Below are 17,336 nucleotides of genomic sequence, written 5' to 3'. Positions count from 1 at the left end.
CGATTCGGATGGTCCACCCCCGGCACTTAATGGATCCAAATGGTTTCTAGAGAGTGGTAGGGGATGCTTTATCCCATGTTGATGGCCTTTCAGCTGATTCCCTGGTGGCCCGCTGGAATGTGGAGTTAACCAGGGCTATTGACTGTTTGGCTCCGAAGCGCCCTCTCCGATTGCATGGAGCCCGGACAGCCCCGTGGTTTTCCACGGATCTGAGGGCAATGAAACAATCGTTGAGACGGCTAAAATGTTGGTGGCAGAAAACTCACTCCGAATCTGACTGGACACAGGTTAGAGCTCAACGTCGAGCCTACCAAGTGGCGATAGCGACGGCGAAGAAGACTTTCTTCACTAGACACCACCGTGGGAGCAGGGCTGGGGCGGGATAGTGCTAGAGCCCTGTCTGGTCAAGTTGCATGGAATCAATTCCAATCTGTTACCCCCGAGGATGTGGACTGGCTACTTGGACGTGTGAAACCAACCACCTGTCTCCTTGATCCTTGCCCATCCTGGCTAATAAAAGCAAGCCGGGAAGGGCTGGGCGATGGGCTCTGCGGGGTGGTGAATGCTTCCCTCTGTGAGGGAACATTCCCAGATCCGCTGAAAGAGGCGGTCATTAAACCGCTTCTTAAAAAACCATCTTTAGACCCGGCCAGTATGGCCAACTATCGCCCAGTCTCAAATCTTCCATTCTTGGGCAAGGTGATTGAGCGTGTGGTTGCTGAACAACTCCAGGCACGCCTGGAGGATGCGGACCATTTGGATCCCTTCCAATCAGGGTTCAGGCCTCATCATGGGACTGAAACTGCCTTGGTCGCACTGGTTGATGATCTCCAGCGAGCTAGGGACAAAGGTGAGAGTTGTTTCCTAGTTCTGCTGGATCTCTCATCGGCCTTTGATACAATCGACCATAACAACATTCTGGACCATCTAGAGGGGTTGGGAGCTGGGGACACTGTTATACAGTGGTTTCGCTCCTTCCTCCTGGGCCGTGTTCAGAAAGTGGTGGTGGGGGATGAGTGTTCAGATACTTGGGCTCTCATTTGTGGGGTGCCTCAGGGTTCCGTCCTCTCCCCCATGCTTTTTAACATCTATATGAAGCTGCTGGGAGAGATCATCAGGGGGTTTGGACTGGGTGTCCATCAATATGCAGATGATACCCAGCTCTACCTCTCTTTCAAATCAGAACCAGTGAAGGCGGTGAAGGTCCTGCGTGAGTGTCTGGAGGTGGTTGGAGGATGGATGGCGGCTAATGGATTGAGGTTGAATCCTGACAAGACAGAAGTACTGTTTTTGGGGGACAGGGGGCGGGCTGGTGTGGAGGATTCCCTGGTCTTGAATAGGGTAACTGTGCCCCTGAAGGACCAGGTACATAGCCTGGGAGTCATTTTGGACTCACAGCTGTCCATGGAGGTGCAGGTCAATTCTGCATCCAGGGCAGCTGTCTACCAACTCCACCTGGTACGCAGGCTGAGACCCTACCTGCCCATGGACTGTCTCGCCAGAGTGGTGCATGCTCTAGTTATCTTCCGCTTGGACTACTGCAATGCGCTCTACGTGGGGCTACCTTTGAAGGTGACTCGGAAACTACAACTAATCCAGAATGCGGCAGCTAGACTGGTGACTGGGGGCGGCCGCCGAGACCACATAACACCGGTCTTGAAAGACCTACATTGGCTCCCAGTACGTTTCCGAGCACAATTCAAAGTGCTGGTGTTGACCTTTGAAGCCCTAAACGGCCTCGGTCCAGTATACCTGAAGGAGCGTCTCCACCCCGTTCTGCCCGGACACTGAGGTCCAGCGCCGAGGGCCTTCTGGCGGTTCCCTCATTGCAAGAAGCAAAGCTACAGGGAACCAGGCAGAGGGCCTTTTCGGTAGTGGCGCCCGCCCTGTGGAACGCCCTTCCAGCAGATGTCAAAACGATAAACAACTACCTGACATTCAGAAGACATCTTAAGGAAGCCCTGTTCAGGGAAGTTTTTAATGTATGATATTCTAGTGTTTTTTGGTTTCTATGGAAGCCGCCCAGAGTGGCTGGGGAAACCCAGCCAGATGGGCGGGGTACAAATAATAAATTATTATTATTATTATTATTATTATTATTATTATTATTATTATTATTATTATTATTATTATTATTATCACACTACTGCAATGCTCTGTATGTGGGACTACCCTTGTGTCTGATTTGGAAGCTAGTCGGAAATTGTTCATTATCACATTTAGATCCCACCACCTTTTCTTCGAGGAGTTTAAGTTGATGTTCTCCCTACTTCCATTTTATTCTTGCAATGTTAGGTAGGTTAGGTTGAGAGTTGTTAAAGGTGAGCTTCATGGCTGAGAGGAGATTTCAGCCATGCTGTGGCAGATCCCACCGCTAACCACCAATTAATATATGGCAGACTGGCCCTCTAACTACCCCCAGTTAAATATTGCAGGCCCACCACATGGTACGCCAATTACACAAATGTCTACAATTTAACACAAGCTATCTTGTGAAGGTCTTCTGTGAGGGAAAAATTGGTGATCTAGAGTAATTCAGCTTTACTAGCAAACCAGAGGTTAAACTAACCCCTTTCCAGCCCCGGGAGGGGCGCCAGGAGCATTTGTGCGATACGCCTACACATTGGAGCCAACACACTAATGTGTTGCGACACACAGTTTGGAAAGCTCTGCAATAGCCACTGCATGATGCTTAGTGGGGCACCCAGCTCTACACACATCTGCAGTAGTTGCTACAGAGCCAAGTTCAAGAGTTTCCTTTTGTGTGTGTGTATGGACATTTAAAGGGGACGCGGATGGCGCTGTGGGTAAAACCTCAGCGCCTAGGATTTGCCGACCACATGGTCGGCGGTTCGAATCCCCGCGGCAGGGTGAGCTCCCGTCGTTTGGTCCCAGCTCCTGCCCACCTAGCAGTTCGAAAGCACCCTTAAGTGCAAGTAGATAAATAGGTACCGCTTTATAGCGGGAAGGTAAACGGCGTTTCCGTGTGCTGCTCTGGTGCCGGTTCGCCAGAGCAGCTTTGTCACGCTGGCCATGTGACCCGGAAGTGTCTGCGGACAGCGCTGGCTCCCGGCCTATAGAGTGAGATGAGCGCACAACCCTAGAGTCTGTCAAGACTGGCCCGTACGAGCAGGGGTACCTTTACCTTTACCTTATGGACATTTAAAATCCTAAACAACTTGGGTTCAGGATGCCAGCAGATCACTTCCTACAGTAAAGGCCAATCCAATCTTTAAGATCTTCCAAGACGGCTCTGCATGCTCCCAGGAGATAGTCACTTAGTGAAAACATGGAAGCAGAACTTTTTAGTGATGGTGCCCACCCAGGCAATGTCCTGCAGAAGTAATGTGTGGTGTGGAGAAAGTAATGACATTTAATTGCCTTTTTGAAATATTGGTTCATTCAAGCTTTGGAGGGATCCTAATTCTAAAATTTTTAATTTTGTCCATTTCGTACACTGATCAGTTTTGTTTGTAATACACACTTGTATTCTGTTTTTATCTTGTTTTTGAAAATCTGTATTGAATGCTATGGTGTTTTGTATTTGTATATGATTTTTTAAAAAAACAAAACAGTTGCCTCTAACACATTTCCCCCCCAAATAATATTTATTATTTTCAGTAAATAAACATAATACAAAAGAATTAACAGTAACAAAAACAAACAAAAGATAAAACAAAACAAAAAATAGAAAAAAGGAAAAAAATAAGAACATACAATACAGCATAATGCCACTTAATAAATTACAATTAAGTACCATCCATCTTCATAAACATAGTATTTGACTTCCTCGAGTCTCTTCCGTCTCAATTTCTTAATAATTATCTGTAACAGTTTCCAATATCAATATTTCAAAAAACCAAATCACAGTCATAATCATATTACATCACTTTCCTTATCGTGCATTTTCTTATTTATAAATTTAATCCCAATTTAATCCTAGGCCTAATTGATTCTTTCAAGTGATTACATATATTTAATATTACAATATTTATTCAAATAGTCTTTAAATTTCTTCCAATCTTCTTGATGTTCCTCTTCTTTCTGGTTGCGGATTCTCCCGGTGAGATCAGCCAGCTGCATAAATTCTATCATCTTCATCTGCCATTCTTCAATTGTTGGTAATTCTTGTGTTTTCCATTTTTTGGCTAGTAAAATCTCTAACACATTTGTTTGCAAGAGAGCACCAAAGTAATTTGAAAAGTTGGATTATACATCAGATACACATCATGAAGTATTTATTACCTGTCGTATGAAGTATTTATTACCTTGCAAGGGCAAGATAAATTACCATGAATTTGGCATATAATGAGCACTGTTGATGACAGAGATTGTTGTTATTGCACAACACAAATACTATACTTTGAAAAAGAATCTTGACCCACAGTCCTTCCAGGTGGGCGCCTCCTAACATCAAGGAAATGGAAGAGACTATAAAGCCAGCTGGCAGAAGGGGGGGCGCTAGCATTCCTCTTCCCACTAACAAACCTATAAAAAGGGGAGTGAAACTGCACAACAAACATGTTTTTGCTGCTTCTCCACAGGTAAGCGGTCCCTTACTCTTCACCCCTGCCTCAAACCTTTCAGTTTCTGGATTCTCTGATTCTTAATAACTCTGTCGTGTCGTTTCCCTTCTCTGGGTAACTCCTGATTGTACATTTTCTTGCTCTAGGAATCACCTTTTTTCTTTCACATGATTCTCTATATCAGCATAACAAATAATTCATTTTTAGAAGTAAGTTCTTTGGTGAGTCTCTTGGGAATTTTTGCCATTTGTATTTGTTGACTTGGGCACAGAAACAGCTCCTACTATGTGACTTTCATGTCTTGCTTCTTTGTTAAGCTGCTACCATTTCCTAATGTGTTTCTGTATTTTAAGAATTTCCAAATGGCCTCATTTCAGCAAGAGCATTTTCCCCAAACCACCTGCTCTCTTTTCTGATTAACTTTCTCCAATAACTTGTTAATTTTGCATTTCCAGGCACCAGTTGATTTTCTCTCACTTGTCAGGTTCTGATATCACATTTTCCTCACATAGGCAAGATCAATAATTCCCAGGTACTTCCTTCCTCCTGCACTTGTGAGAAAGAAATCGTTTTCCACCTATGCCTTTACTTAGCAGATGGGGACTTCCCCATAAACATATCTGGCCACAGTCATTTACAAAGTCCATTAAGTTTGATTTTTACCTTGACATTCATCATTTCATTTTCATTTTCAGTGAATTCTGAATAAAAGGACCACAACTTGCTCATCAGAGGAAAACTGTGAGATATCTGACAGAGAAATAAAGAACAATGAGTACTACAGAAGAAGCTGAAGCTTTGAAATTGATATTTCGGAATCAGTATTCATTTCTAATTTCAAAGGTAGAAGTATTGTCTGCAAAATTTAATACTTGCAAGGACTTTGAAACTTTCAGCTTGTAAATGGATGTGTAGAATCAAAAATGCCTTTAAATGGCAAGGCAAATCTTACTTTTACAGGGGTCAACCCAGCACAAACAAAGGCAGAAACTTCAAATATTGTTAATGTCACTTGAATGTATTAATAAGAAAACGAGAAGAACTGTGAGTCTATGTTTGGGACCCATAGCACAGGTGTGATACAGCAATAATTTAAAATTAACTTGCTTAAGATACCTATGTTCCACTTTTCTTTATATAATTCACGGGGACGCGCAACAGAAACATTTATTATATATATGATCACATTTTTGTATTTCAAAAGTATCTTGTTCCTTTTGCAAAGTCAGTAACTATAGACCATTTTTAACTCTTTCCTTGTGTACTCCCTCACCCTTTTCGCATCCAGATTATGTTTACTGCCTCTGATCTTGGTGTATTTGATCTGCTGATGGAGTCCAAGGAACCGCTGACTTCAGTGTCTATTGCCGAACGTCTGAGTACCAGTCCCTTTGGGATGGAGAGGCTGCTGGACGCTTGTGTTGGCTTAAAGTTCCTGCAAGTGGAGAGGAAGGACAACCAAAGTATTTATTCTTTATCTGGAAAAGTAGATATAAATAGGAATTATTGCAGTGGGAAGATAAATGGCATTTCCCTGTGCTCTGACTTCTGTCATGGTATTCCGTTGCGCCAGAAGTCATGCCGGCCACATGACCCGGAAAGCTGTCTGTGGACAAATGCTGGCTTCCACGGCCTGAAAGCGAGATGAGCTCTGCAACCCCATAGTCACCTTTGACTGGACTTAACCATCCAGGGGTCCTTTACCTTTTCACTTTACCTTTTCACTTTTTTACCAATGCAGCTCAGGACATTAAGGGTCTGTCCTCCTGACTTAGATGTTACAATGGAAAAAAGCTGCCTGATGTTCATATATTTCTAATACTTCACTCCAGATCTCAGAATGGCCACTCCTAGTGGCTGCTTATAGCAGCATAGGCAAACTCGGCCCTCCAGATGTTTTTGGGACTACAACTCCCATGATCCCTAGCTAACAGGACCAGTGGTCAGGGATGATGGGAATTGTAGTCCCAAAAAACATATGGAGGGCCGAGTTTGCCTATGCCTGGCTTATAGCATTGGTGACCATGTGGCAGCTTGAAGTTCCACTGCCAGCAGGTGGAGGCCTAGTCTTTCCATACTTTTCTCTGGAAGAGAAGCTAGAGAATTGCAGTCTCAGTGTTGCACTTTTTTTACAATGCGATCAGCATGCCATGGAATCATAGAAATGTGTCTTCTGCCTCATTATCCTTGTTTCAATCATTTTGTCCCAGCAGAATTGGGGAGGGAAAGGGGCTTTGCGCAGAGCTGTGAAAACGTTAATCTTTTGTCCCCTTCGTTTTAAGCGCTTTATGGAAATACCAACCTTGCCAATCTCTACCTTGGCAAAAGAAGCCCAAAGACTCAGTATTATTCCATGAAGTTCAATGCTGAATTTGTCTATACGAGAGCACAGCACCTGGCTGATTCTGTGAGGTGAGGAGATTGATAAAAAGGGTAATAAAACGGTAAAACTCACAGAAGTTACAAATAAACAAACCTGTGTTGGTTAGACGCAGCTTTGACAACACATGTAACTGTATGAGTAGCACACTTGGTTTAGTTGTTTTGTTGCAGAGTCTGAATTTTAATTCTGTAGTTATGATGCTCATTTTTTCTTAAACTAAAACAAATATTCTATTTCAGGGATGGAGAGACTCAGACATATGAATTAAGTGACAGTTCTACAAAAAATTTCTATGAGGCTCTATACAGGTACAGAAAAATTATGTTTTTCTAGATCTTGTTTCTTTTTAAAGAATGGGCAAAGCTTTCCTTTTGCAATTTCTGTGAACCCTATTGCTAACTTGTATTCACCTTTCCAGCATTTTTCTATCCAGTGTTGCTTTCTTCCCTCTCTGATAGTTATCTTTAATCATATTGGGAGATCCCTTACTACATGCCAGACTTGGGTTCCTGGCCCCCCCCCCCCCATTTAAGCATGATGTCTAAAAATAGATTCCTTGCAGGTCTTACATTACACAAACTACATAGGAGGCTACTCCTGGGGGCTGTGGGATTTTCAGCCCCCACAATAAAATACTTGAGGGGGTAGGTCTCTCCCCCCCCCCAAGTTGATGGACATTCCCATTCAAACGATGTGTATGAACTGCATCACGTGATCAGTTATCATGCCATCACACTATATTTTATTCAAGTTGGCACCCTAACAGAATAGTTGTGAAGACCCTGCCTTGTTTACCTCTTGAGCTTTCCACTGTTGAAGCAAATAGCCTTTCCTGAGCCTTATCACTTCTTCAGTGCAGTTTCCCACAATCCAGAGGTCAATGTGTGCTCAGACATGTCAACAGACATCCCCACTTGCTCATTATGGGGGAATCCTGTACAGGCAGTAGAGGCCCTGCGCTATCTAACAATTCCTGGAGTTGGAATATTGCGATAGTTGGGGAAATAGTTGAGAAAGAAGGTTTGAAACATGTGAACAGGGGCTACTGTTGAAACATGTGAACAGAGGCAGCTTATGCCATGGCCAAAATTATCCTTGGGCAGAAACTGGTCGCTAAAAAAAAGAGTTAAGGGAAAATGTGTAAAGAGAATTCAAAGTTATTTATTGCAATTGAATACATGGCATAAATAGTAGCACAATATGGGATTGATATAGCATAACATAGCATAGATCACTTGAAAAACAAGACGTCAGTCCACGTCAACCCTTCTTTTTGTATGAAGTCCTGAATCAATGCTTAATTATTCCTCAGGATGACTAGTAATATAAGCTTCTGCCTGTCAATTAATACACCCCAACCCCTCTATGTGAAGCATTATGTGAAACAGGCCGCGACAGCCCCAGCCCCCAGAGATCATAAGAAAGGAATAACGACTCTGACAGCGTGCTATGGAATTAAAATTAGGCCACAATTTTATTAAACTTCCGAATGTAGGAAGACCTTGGATTAGGCCTTGGGCGTGTATCCCTCCCAGCCCCCCAGCCGGGGGAACTGGGGCACATCAGGGTAAATGGGATATGGGGGTGCACTGCGAGATGTAGGTGTACGCAGGCAGCCCAGCCCATATCCCTGCAAGCAGGGTAGTTCACTGACAACCTTTCAGTGTATGGCCAGTGAGACCCATTATATAACCCCTTTTAAGAGGGAACCCTGGAATCGCCGCTGCAGGGGGGTGAGTCACTACTTCACACACACACCATTATAGGGAAGAAAAGGCTAAAGGATTCCACCCAAGGCCATAAACCACCCAAGTTGTGACGAATTGCTATGGGGAAGACAAAACCTGCCAATGCAGGAAAATTTCTTCCCGGTCCTTCAACAGCAACCAGTCAAAGACCGTAGCAGCGCCCACTAAAGAGGAAGACAAAGTTAACCTGCAAACAAGGAAACATTAAACTAAGGGAGGGGAGGGTGGGTGAATCTCCTGAGCCGACCGCCTGGCTACTGCTGGCTCCACCCCCTATATATAACTGGGACTGGCCCCACCTCCCAGCAATGAAACTTGACTAGGCCTGAACCTCCAATAATAACACTGAGAGGCAGGCCAGCGCCTGTTTGCCATTAGGTTCCCTGGGAACTGTAGCACTGCTGCGATCCCGCAAAGGGCACCCACAATGTAAAGTCTGAGTGCTCATTATTAAAATCAGTGCCTCCACTGAGCATGCAGAGGAGCAGGTTCGAAGAAGGGTGCTTTCGCCTCCTCGTCTAAGTGGTCATATATTAGGAACCACAGCTGGTAGAATTGTTACATTTTTAATAACACATTCGGCCAATGATGGAAACATAGATATGCAATGTTTATCCAGATGGAATTCAGATGCAAGAGTTTGGGCATACTAAACAGTCCTTAGTCAAGTTCTTAACAAGGTCATGCCACACACAGCAGAGTTAGAGGAAGCCTTATTTGTCCAGTTCAGTGGGACAGGTGGGAAATGAATTGTCAAAGGTAATAAAAAAACCCCTGAGGTTTTGAAATACTGGTGAGATGCACAGCTACAGTAAATTATGTATTATTATTATCATTAGTAGTAGTATTTAAATTTGTGTATGGATTATGGATACATCCCATCATGATCTGTCCATTGGTATCAATGGGAAGAAGAAGGATGAGGCCGAAGAAAGGAAAGGAAATCCACACACAACTAAAATGCAACAGCATTATGTGGAATATGGCTCCTGTCTAGAACCATCCTCTGTTCAAAGATATCCCCTCTGTTAACTGACAATGCAATTTTGAATTACTAGATCAGAGAGCGGCTTGCGAGAATTCATGGAGTTTATGCATGAGATGTGGAGTCTCCGTGGTCGAGATGTGTTGAAGGCATTTGATCTCTCTAATTTCCCACTAGTTTGTGATTTGGGCGGTAAGTACCATACATTCTCACATGTCTTCCTATGCTGGCACTCCGAAATCATAAGGCTGCTGTTGTAGAACAGGAAACATCCCTCAATGACCCATGACCCAAACTCTGAACTATCAGATCCTCAGAACTGCAAAAGTGGTAAATTGAATGAAAAGACTGAACAGCCACCTATCTGGTGTACTATCTTAGAGTTTTGCACATGAAGTTTTGGGAAAAGCTTTGATATGCACAACATGTTCATTTTTTTCCTTTGGTTCTCCCCTTAAGGATGTAGCGGTGCCCTAGCAAAGGAATATATTTCATTGTATCCAAATTCTACAGTGACCATTTTAGACCTACCTGAAGTAGTGGAAACAGGAAAGAAGCATTCTGTCTCCTCAGAGGAACACAGAATTACTTTTCATGAAGGTAAAATGTTATTTTATCCTACAAAGGTTACATCATTTTTCCACTAACCATGCACTAAGCAGGGATCGAGAATCAGTGACCCTTTAGCTATGGTTGGACTACAACTCCCATCATTCCTGACCATGCTGACTGGGGCTGATGGGAGCACATACGTAGTTGAATTATAGAACTCACTCCCACAGGAGGCAGTGAAGTTTGGATGGTTTCTAAAGGGAATTAGGCTAATTCCTGGAGATAAGTCTATCAATGGCTACTAGCCGTGATGGTTATGCTCTGCCTCCAGTCTTTGTAAGAATAATAATTATTTCACCATGGAATTCTGCTCAATATTGATCCAGAGCAGATTCCAGCATATAGTTCTCAGAGTAAAAACTTTAACTCGTTGCAGGATTTCCAAAAATAGACCAGAGGCAATTGTATTTCATCCAGCAGAGCTTTACTGTTACTGAAGGCAAATAAGTATAAATATCACAAATCCAATACATTCAGGATTGGCCCTGTCCATAAGAAATCCAATTGCAGCAGACTTAACTTAAATTTACAATAACTTAAATTTACAATAACTTATAATTAGTCTAAACCTTAATATTATAGCATACTATGTACAGAACACCACACCAGAAGGAAAAGAAATAGAAAGTAAAAGTGAAACTCAGGCTCCTTCTAACCATACTTTTATAGGCAGCATGACCTTGACAGAAAGATATAAGAGAACCAGTATAAACCAGCTGGACTCATCTTCTCTGAAGGAATAACCCAAACATCATGAACCTTCTGACTGTTTCTTTCACACAGAGAAGCTTCCAGAACCCTCTTGAAGTACGGTAGTTAGAATAGGAAAGATCTCTACTCATCAGATCCATACTTTCTACACTAAGAAATACAAAATTAAAACTCTCCTTGTTTTATTTCAGGTGATTTTTTTAAAGATCCAATTCCGGAAGCTGACCTGTATATTTTGGCTAGGATCCTGCACGGCTTTACAGATGAGAAGTGTGTGCAACTGCTAACCAGACTGAACAAAGCCTGCAAGCCTGGTAGGTGCATGGTGTCAAAGGTGTTTCCTGTGGGAACTGATTCTCATTCCAAGCCGCTTGGGTTTCCCCATGGTCCCTTCCCCTTATGTCTGTGTCCCACTCTGGCTCAGCTGAATTCCTTTAATTCTAGAGCTTCTGACCCCAGGACACCTGGGAAAAGTAACATGCTGCTTTGTAATATGTAATGATACATCTTCCATGTCCTATTCTAAAATAGGTGGTGGAATTCTAGTGGTGGAATTAGTTCTCAACGAAGACAGAACGGGGCCTTTGGAAGCTCATATATATGGTTTGGTTATGCTGCTTTTTACTCAAGGAAAAGAACGGACCCCGTCAGAGCACAATGCGCTCCTCAGTGCTGCTGGCTTTAAGGAGATTCAGCAAAAGAAAACAGGCCTCTTTGACGCCATTTTAGGAAGAAAGTAACATTGACCAAGAACATTCTGTGAGCATCGTGACTGAATGGATATATTTCAGCCTGATTCTTTGCAGCCATAACTGAACATGCTTAATCACGATACTTTTTTTTTTTTTTTTGCAAATCCTTTTAAAAAAAAAAAAAATTTATTGGTTTTTCCACTTTTATAAAGACAAAACACACACAAGAAAAACACAAGACAAGAACATGTATAAATTCCGAAAATCCTAGTTTCCTAACCCTATTCCCAGACTTCCCCCCACCCCCCCTCGTGCATCCCAATTCCCAAGATTGTGTCAGCAATTTGGTGTTTCTCCTCTTAACCATCTTATTACCTTTTTTATAAAGAAATATAGATTTTTCCTAAGTTGGACTCAAATTCTCTTCCGTCGATTTCTCATTTTGTCTTAATTAAAAGTCATATTAACTAAACCTAAAGGTCTTGAGTGTTTTTAAGATTCTCTTCTTCCCTCCCTCCCATCCCCGGTTTTTGTCCCTTCCCAATACATATCCAGAATAGCAGTTCTTAGCCTGGGTTCCTCACGTCCGAGGCTTTCAAGTCTCTTTCAGTCCCTCTCCGCCGATCTTGTTGGTAGTCCTTTATGTCGGTCATCAAGTCTGGAAAAAGCTTAGCACTTTGTCGTTGCTTAGATCGTCTGCAAGGGGGGGGTGCAGACTTCCTTTTAGCACCCCCCCCCCGGTCGTCTCCAATTCAGGGCAATGTTTTTAAGATCCAATTCCGTCTTACTCACGGGTTCTTTCTTTTCAGTCCAAATTTCAAGGAAGGAAGTCAGCGCTCTCTGGTCATGGCTCGCGGCTTCACTCCACCGAGGTAGCGATCGACTCTCAGTGCCACGCCGCCCTCCGTATCCTCTCCGCAGCCTTTAAAAAGGCTCTTCGTGGATCGGGGGGGCGCTTAAGGCACCCGCCGAGTCTTCAGTCCGCAGGCTTCCGCGCCTACGGTTTTTAAGGGTCCCCGCGTCGCCAGCGCGGCAAAGACCCGTCCTCGGTTGAGCCGATTCCCTCCGCAGCTCGGAGGGAATCCGCCATTTCCGAATCGCGCCAACCCGGAAGTCCTTTTGCAAATCCTCACCATGTGGAAATATCTCCTCCACCCCCCTGCTTCTCATTATGGTTGAATACTAAGAGAAGCTATAATAATAATAATAATAATAATAATAATAATAATAATAATAATAATAATAATAATTGTTACATGTTAACCATCTTTGTAATAGTAGTACAGTAGTTATTACCTTTATTTGCCTGCTTGCCTTTTTTTTGGGGTAGGTGGGAGCACATGAGCCAAACCAGGAAAAAGAAAGAGGTTGCATCCCATATTGCCTCAGGATTTTTGTGGTAAACAGAACTTGTTGGAAACAATGAGAGCTACTAGTCCATATCTCAAAATAAATATAGATAATATGCAAGCTATGATCAGCTAGCCTGTGTGGCTTGAGATGCCAACCCTATTAAGTGGAGCCTTTCTCAAACTTTCCACACAGGTCACTTCTGACTAACTCTTTATCTTGAGTCCTCAGATGTTGTTGAACTATAACGCCAATAATAATATAATATAATATAATATAATATAATATAATATAATATAATATAATATAATATAATATAATATAATATAATAATAATAATATAAAATAAATAAATAAATAAAATAATAATTTATTATTTATACTCCACCCATCTGGCTGAGTTTCCCCACCCACTCTGGGTGGTTTCCAATCAAGTGTTAAAAACAATACAGCATTAAATATTAAAAACTTCCCTAAACAGGGCCGCCTTCAGATGTCTTTTAAACATAGGATAGCTGCTTATTTCCTTCACATCTGAAGGGAGGGTGTTACACAGGGTGGGCGCCACTACTGAGAAGGCCCTCTGTTTGGTTCCCTGTAACCTCACTTTTCGCAATGAGGGAACCGCCAGAAGGCCCTCGGTGCTGGATATCAGTGTCCAGGCTGAACGATGGGGGTGAAGACACTCCTTCAGGTATACAGGACCGAGGCCATTTAGGGCTTTAAAGGTGAGCACCAACACTTTGAATTGTGCTCGGAAACGTACTGGGAGCCAATGCAGATCTCTCAGGACCGGTGTTATGTGGTCCTGGCAGCCACTTCCAGTCACCAGTCTAGCTGCCGCATTCTGGATTAATTGCAGTTTCCGGGTCACCTTCAAAGGTAGCCCCACATAGAGCGCATTGCAGTAGTCCAAGCAGGAGATAACTAGAGCACGCACCACTCTGGCAAGATAGTCTGCGGGCAGGTAGGGTCTTAGTCTGCGTACCAGGTGGACACAGAATTAACCTGCGCCTCCATGGACAGCTGTGAGTCCAAAATGACTCCCAGGCTGCACACCTGGTCCTTCAGGGGCACAGTTATCCCATTCAGGACCAGGGAATCCCCTACACCCACCCGCCCCCTGTCTCCCCAAAAGAGTACTTCTGTCTTGTCAGGATTCAAACTCAATCTGTTAGCTGCCATCCATCCTCCAACCGCCTCCAGGCACTCACACAGGACCTTCATCGCCTTCACTGGTTCTGATTTAAAGGAGAAGAAGAGCTGGGTGTCATCTGCATACTGATGAACACCCAGCCCAAACCCCCTGATGATCTCTCCCAGCAGCTTCATATAGTTATTAAAAAGCATGGGGGAGAGGACGGAACCCTGAGGCACCCCACAAGTGAGAGCCCAGGGGTTTGAACACTCATCCCCCAACACCACATTCTGGACAGGGCCCAGGAGAAAGGAGTGGAACCACCGTATAACAGTGCCCCCAGCTCCCAGCCCCTCAAGACGGTCCAGAAGGATGTTATGGTCAATAGTATCAAAAGCCACTGAGAGATCCAGCAGAACTAGGAAACAGCTCTTACCTTTGTGCCTAGCCCGCTGGAGATCATCAACCAGCATGACCAAGGCAGTTTCAGTCCCATGGTGAGGCCTGAATCCCGATTGGAAAGGATCCAAATGGTCCGCATCCTCCAGGCGTGCTTGGAGTTGTTCAGCAACCACCCGCTCCATCACCTTGCCCAAGAATGGTAGATTCATCGCTGACTACAACTCATGCTAGCTAGGGAGTTGTAGTCCAACCACATCTGGGAATTCAAGCTGTCCTGAGAGAGTAGCTCCATTTAGTTCCCCCTCTTGCCGAACTCTCCATTTCATCATTATAAGAACTTCAGAATTTTAAAAACGGGGGCCAGGGTTGGTTTGTTTTCCTCTTCCCTCCCTGCAAATTTTTGCGTCATGAATTTTTGACTGTAAACCTGCAGGCCCTCTTATGCAACCTGCTCTGGGAACCTCTTTGACCAAAGAGGAGGATGAAACAGCTTTAAACATATAAATAACTGTCAGGGTATTGCCATCGGAATGGGGGAGGGAGGCAGGGGGGTACAGAGAGCCTCCAGGGCTTCTGAGAAGCATCTCCTCGTCTGGCAGTGGAGAAAGCCACACCTCCAGTGAAGCAGAGGGGGAAGGGGATAGCCGGGTGAAGGGAAGGCTCAAAGATGCTATGGAGAGCCCAAGCGCCCAGCCGGCCAGGAGGCACCCATGCCGCTTCCGTCGCCCTGCTTGCGCAGAGGGGTGAAACGTAAGGAGGGGAGGCGGAGATTTGGGGTGTCTAAGTTCTTATGCTGGGGGAGAAACCGGAAGGGGGCACTCCCAGAATCTGCAAGTGACTAAGACGGACATGAATTTTGGGGTTCTGCACTGTAAATAGTTTGCACCAATAAAAATCTGCAAAGACAGGTCGCAGTCCTGCCTGGTTACTCGTGAGCAACTACTTCCACACCTGTCAATAACCTTTAACTGCAATGGTTAGATTCTTCCCCGCAAAACCCTCAGGTCTGAATGTCTACAACTTGGATAACTCTTGCCTTCATTAGTTCCTAATTATGGCAACAGAACTGGCTTCAGCTTTGGACAACACATTAAGCCAAGCTCAGCACAGTGCAGCAGTAAAATAGACTGGGGGGGAGGGGGAGGTACAAACAGCTGCAAGCCTGCCTGCTTGTGTAGTGCCAGTAAGCTACACTTTGGCTTACCATGACATGCAAGCCAGACAACGGGGAGGGGGGGGGGAGGAGATTTGGAGGACCTTAGAAATCCAGAGTGTGTGTGAAATACCAACAGACAACTTTTAATTATTCTGCAAGTCAGCCAAATCCTGAAAGGAAGTTGAACTCTCTTCTTCTGCAACGAAGAAAATTCTGCAAGTCAACCTTCTCTCTTCTTCTGCCAAGGGAGTCACACTTGATAACCTCGCTGGCCTTTGCAGCAACATGAGACAAATGGGATAAGCTCTCGGATGCCATCTATCCATCACGGTCTGGGGACACCCACTGCCCAGAACGGAACTGAAGCACACACCTTCCAACAGAGCAAGACCCCATTTAACCCAAAGCCCCAGGAACCAGGCGTTCCAGTTTTTATATTACTATTATTTCCAGGACTTCCAGGAATCATGTACTCTCCCAGGGGGTTCAGGTCTGAAATTTCAGAACCTTTGAAGCTGGCTGTCCTGCCCTGTTTACTGCCTGGGATTTGAAATTAGATTTCCTTAAAATATTCCCTCTTTCCACATCCAAGGGTCGCTCTGGGTCACACTTGCTTCTGTTGCTCTGAAAAGCCCCTTGGCCTCCTTCACAGTGACGTCCCTCTGTTACATAATGTAATGCCTTGGTGAACCCAAGATGGGCCCGATTTAGCCCTTTCAGTTAGGCATGGTGAATATTCTTACACCTCAGGCTCCCTCCTGGTATCAGTGCCAAGATGGCATCCCTTTTCAGCTAGCTGTAGATTTCCTCGGGTGCTGTCAGAACGGACAAAATCTCTTTGGGCTGCAGAAGAGCAAGGCTGGAGGTTGGGGTGGAATACAAGCATTCAGCCCGTAGCCCAACTGTCCCATAAACTGATTTGAGAGGAGCTCAGGAGACGAAGCCAGAAGGTGACATACCAGGTATGCCGCTGAGAATTTGTAAAGGCTTGGTGTGTGAGGGAAAACTAAAAGTAAGAACTGTTCGACGGTGGAGCGGACTCCCTTGGGACGTTGTGGACTCTCCTTCCTTGGAGGTTTTTAAGCAGAGCTTGGCTGGCCTCCTGTCATGGATGCTTTCGTTGAGATTCCTGGACTGGACCACCCTTGGGGTCCCTTCAACTTCTACAGTTCTACAATTCTAAAAGCACACTCCCTTATTCTCGTTACACATGAGATGCGCTATTTATCATACCACCTACATTAAGTCCCATTTAGTTTCACAGGGCTTGCTCCCTGGTGTGTGTGTGTGTGTGTGTGTGTGTGTGTGTGTGTGTGTGTGTAGGATTCCAGACTGAGCTACAATCTGGAAAACATCCTTAAGGTGCCTTAGGCAAGCTTCTTTTTCCCAACCTTCATACATACACACCCCATATCTGTAATATGGATGTAATAATACTATTTGACGTTTGGGGGGGTTACTCTAAATGCCACCTGAGGTGCCTCACATAGCCCTGTAATTCTTGGTTGTCAAACTGACTTAACAGAATAGGCGGCATTGCTGGCTGTTGTGGAGACGTCAATGATTGTTTTTAGAGAGGAATTTCAAAGGGAAGCCCCAGAGTGCAGTGGCGTAGCATGTCTTCATAGCGCCC

The 17,336-nt window shown here is 44.4% G+C and overlaps 1 protein-coding gene across 1 annotated transcript in view; it reads left to right on the top strand.

Annotated features, from left to right (window-relative positions):
* LOC308588539 (acetylserotonin O-methyltransferase-like) overlaps positions 1-11,801 on the top strand; it is a 46,968-nt gene extending 35,167 nt beyond the window's left edge. Inside the window, exons 9-15 of the mRNA XM_081196950.1 lie at positions 5,815-5,989; positions 6,809-6,938; positions 7,149-7,217; positions 9,716-9,834; positions 10,102-10,242; positions 11,157-11,279; positions 11,497-11,801. Of these exons, the coding sequence (XP_081053076.1) occupies positions 5,815-5,989; positions 6,809-6,938; positions 7,149-7,217; positions 9,716-9,834; positions 10,102-10,242; positions 11,157-11,279; positions 11,497-11,705 (966 nt within the window). The 3' untranslated portion in view covers positions 11,706-11,801. The remainder of the gene's footprint in view (positions 1-5,814; positions 5,990-6,808; positions 6,939-7,148; positions 7,218-9,715; positions 9,835-10,101; positions 10,243-11,156; positions 11,280-11,496) is intronic.
* The last annotated feature ends 5,535 nt before the right edge of the window (positions 11,802-17,336 follow it).

This window comes from Podarcis bocagei (assembly GCF_964188305.1).
Source record: "Podarcis bocagei genome assembly, chromosome: 6".
NCBI lineage: Eukaryota > Metazoa > Chordata > Lepidosauria > Squamata > Lacertidae > Podarcis > Podarcis bocagei.
This window is presented reverse-complemented; position numbering and strand designations above follow the sequence as displayed.